General features: G+C 41.1%; 1 protein-coding gene across 1 annotated transcript in view; it reads right to left on the minus strand.

The window, feature by feature from the left end:
• LOC101629507 (poly [ADP-ribose] polymerase 14-like) overlaps positions 1–3,059 on the minus strand; it is a 40,546-nt gene that overhangs the window by 14,123 nt on the left and 23,364 nt on the right. The window contains 3 exon segments of the mRNA XM_012733159.1: positions 638–805; positions 1,119–1,181; positions 2,550–2,699. Coding sequence (XP_012588613.1) covers positions 638–805; positions 1,119–1,181; positions 2,550–2,699 — 381 coding nt within the window.

The raw sequence follows: 3,059 nt of genomic DNA on the forward strand, positions 1-3,059 counted from the left end.
GACCCATGTGGCATGGCAGACCTCTCCTAAACTGCTCACTGCTCCCCTCAGCATTGTACTTCATCAATCTGCCTGTTCTGCTCCACACTCTGGCTCTGGTGAAGCCTCTCACCCTCCACATCTCTGGCCTGTACCCCAGTTCTGTATGAATAAATAAATAAATCTTTAAAAAAATAAATGAATAAATAAATAAATAAATTACATTCAGATATGCACTCCTAGAAGTCATGTCTGTCTGTCACTCAACCTCATCCTTGTCCACCCTGCACCAGAATTGCAATCCCTGAAACTTGTCTCCTGCTCCTGCTGCGCTGGTCCGCGGCATAAAGAGATTTACAGAAAAGGAGAGATGATCTTTTTTTCTTTTCATGCCTTCATTTCCCTCCTCTTTTTTCTCTCTCCCCTCCATCCTCTCCATTGCTATCCACATTGGAGAGCAAATGTCTCTCAAATAGTTTTATACTCTTTAGTTTCTTTCATTTTTTCCCTCTATTATGTACATTTCTCACAGAACTCGCTTACTACAGATTCTCTGGGTGAGTAAACAGTCCTTATCGGACTGAGCTTTGCCTATAGTAACATCCCGAATAAGGGAGAGTGTGACTTGGGATTTTGCCTTGACAGCCAGACTACTCACCTGTCCCAATGGCCGGGAGGCAAATGGACGAGTAATTCCGGTTTTCACTCTCTTGCAAAATACAGGTAACAGAGTTCTTGACATCATTTCCACCAACAACATGAACAATAGTCTTGCACTTCAGTAAACCACCTTCTGTGATTATGTAACCACTATTGCCCTGTTTACCTGGAAAATACATGAAAAGGCTGCAAAAGCCGATGCTAAAGCATGTCTTTGATTATTTAGAGAACAACATGTCTTGTTTATCAAATAAATTATTTTAAGCAGCTCAAAGACTTGAAAAACAGTCGTCAATGTCTTTTGAACTAAGATTTCTTTTCACTTTTAATTCTTACATTTGAAATTCTTGGTAAAACACATACTTTTAAGAACAATATGTTTCTTTTCCATCCCAAGTCTTTCCCAGGTCTCTGCATAGCCTCTTCTTCTCAGCTTAGCCATTCACATATGAGGATTAGAAAATATCATTGTGCTTTACCTTGAAGTTGACACTGGGTTTCTACATCTTTTCCAGCACCTTCTAAAATTGCTTTGGAGACTCCTATGTGAGAAAATTAAGATAGTATTGGGCACTCCATGGTGGTGTAATGAGGAAGGAACAGCACTGCAAGCTACTGGCAGCCACTTGAGTGCTACTTTGATCCCTGACCCCAGAGGTGACCCATGTGGCATGGCAGACCTCTCCTAAACTGCTCACTGCTCCCCTCAGCATTGTACTTCATCAATCTGCCTGTTCTGCTCCACACTCTGGCTTGTAACCCATTTCTGCGTGCATAAATAAAAAATCTTTAGGAAAAAAAAAAGAAAATTAAGATGGTATAAATGTGACCAAAAAATCAAAAGGTTACATTTAGATCAGAATGACTGTTCATTTTCTTTTCTTTTCCTCTTCTAGCTTTTTTTAAAAATTGGGGTAACACTATGATTTAGAGATATCGAATCATACCCTTCTGGTGTCCATCACCACACCAAACCCACCAGCAAGGTACTAAAAGTACTCTACCAATAGCCACTGTACCTCTCCCCTCTGTTTCAAGTGCCCAACTCCTCTGGCAACCTCAATTCTAGAGTCAAATTTCTGCGGTCTATAATTGGTTTCATTTTATCTGACCCTTTGTTTTTTAAGTTCCTCATATAAATGATATCATCTCATGATTTTCTTTATCTTTATGACATTTTTTGCTTATTTTAGTGCCTTCTAATTCCATCCATAATGTTGCAAATAGAAAGAGTATTTTATAGCATTCCATTGTGTGTGCATCTTCATAATCTACTCATCTGTCTTTGTGCTCTAGGCTTTTCCAAAACTCGGTTATTATAAATATGTTGCAATGAACAGAATATTGCCTATGCCCTTTCAATTGGTGTTATGAATTCCTCTTTATTTTCCATGTTTTCCCATCAACAGTGAGACAATAAACCTGGGTAGTTTTGATAACAAAGAACAATAATGCATAAAATAACTGTTATCAATTATAAGAGATATCTTAATAGTGCCCTCCCTGGTGATGCATGGGTTAAAAATGCAGCACTGTGAATCTTGCTGCAACTACTTCAGTGCGAGTTCTATTCCAGCCAGGGAGGTGATCCACATAGCGTGGCAGAACTCCCCTGGCCCACTCACTGCTCCCCTCAGCATTGTACTTCGTCCATCTGCCTGTTTTGCTCCCTGCTCTGCCTTGGTCTATCCTCTACCTGCTCTGGCACTTCTGACTGCACCTCAGTTCTGTATATATGAGTAAATAAATCTTTAAAAAAGGAGATGTCTAAATACCTTTAAAATAATTTATTAACACAGTTGGAGAAATCATCTCAGCTATAGCAACCATGGGACAGTTTGGCTGGAGGAAATTTCCTACATGGGATTCTCTGTGACGATTACACCACTCAAACCCAACATGTACAGTACCTGCTTTGAGATCAAATGTGTTTGATGTTGAATTGACAATCACATCTGCCTCTTCCTTGGTGATATCTCCTGTGGTCACCTCGAACATGATGGGACCGATCTTCATCATGTGCACTCCCTGCTGAGGGCTGGACACAGACCCATAGACACCTGAGAAGAGAAGAAGATGGAATCAGAAGCCAGGCTGCCAACAGCAAGAACAGTGCTGGTCTCTGCTCTACACGTGCATCCCATGCTGCTTCCCTGTCTGTGAGCTCTGACTTTAATCTGGCCCAGACCCTATGCAGAGTGACGGCCCATTTTGGAAAACGATTATAAAATGCAATACATATTACATGTAGAGTCAGACACTGGTCAAGGCGAAGCTAGCCCATTTGAGCAGGGCTCTCCCACTGATTACAAATGAAAATGTGTGAGGGATAAAAAAAGGCATAAATTGGCCCTCCCTGGTGGCGCAGCGGGTTAAAGCACAGCACTGAGAATCTGAAGCCACTTCCGCATGAGTTCGAT

Source organism: Condylura cristata, unplaced genomic scaffold, assembly GCF_000260355.1.
Source record: "Condylura cristata isolate star-nosed mole 26May11 unplaced genomic scaffold, ConCri1.0 scaffold00003, whole genome shotgun sequence".
In the NCBI taxonomy this organism is placed as follows: Eukaryota; Metazoa; Chordata; class Mammalia; order Eulipotyphla; family Talpidae; genus Condylura; species Condylura cristata.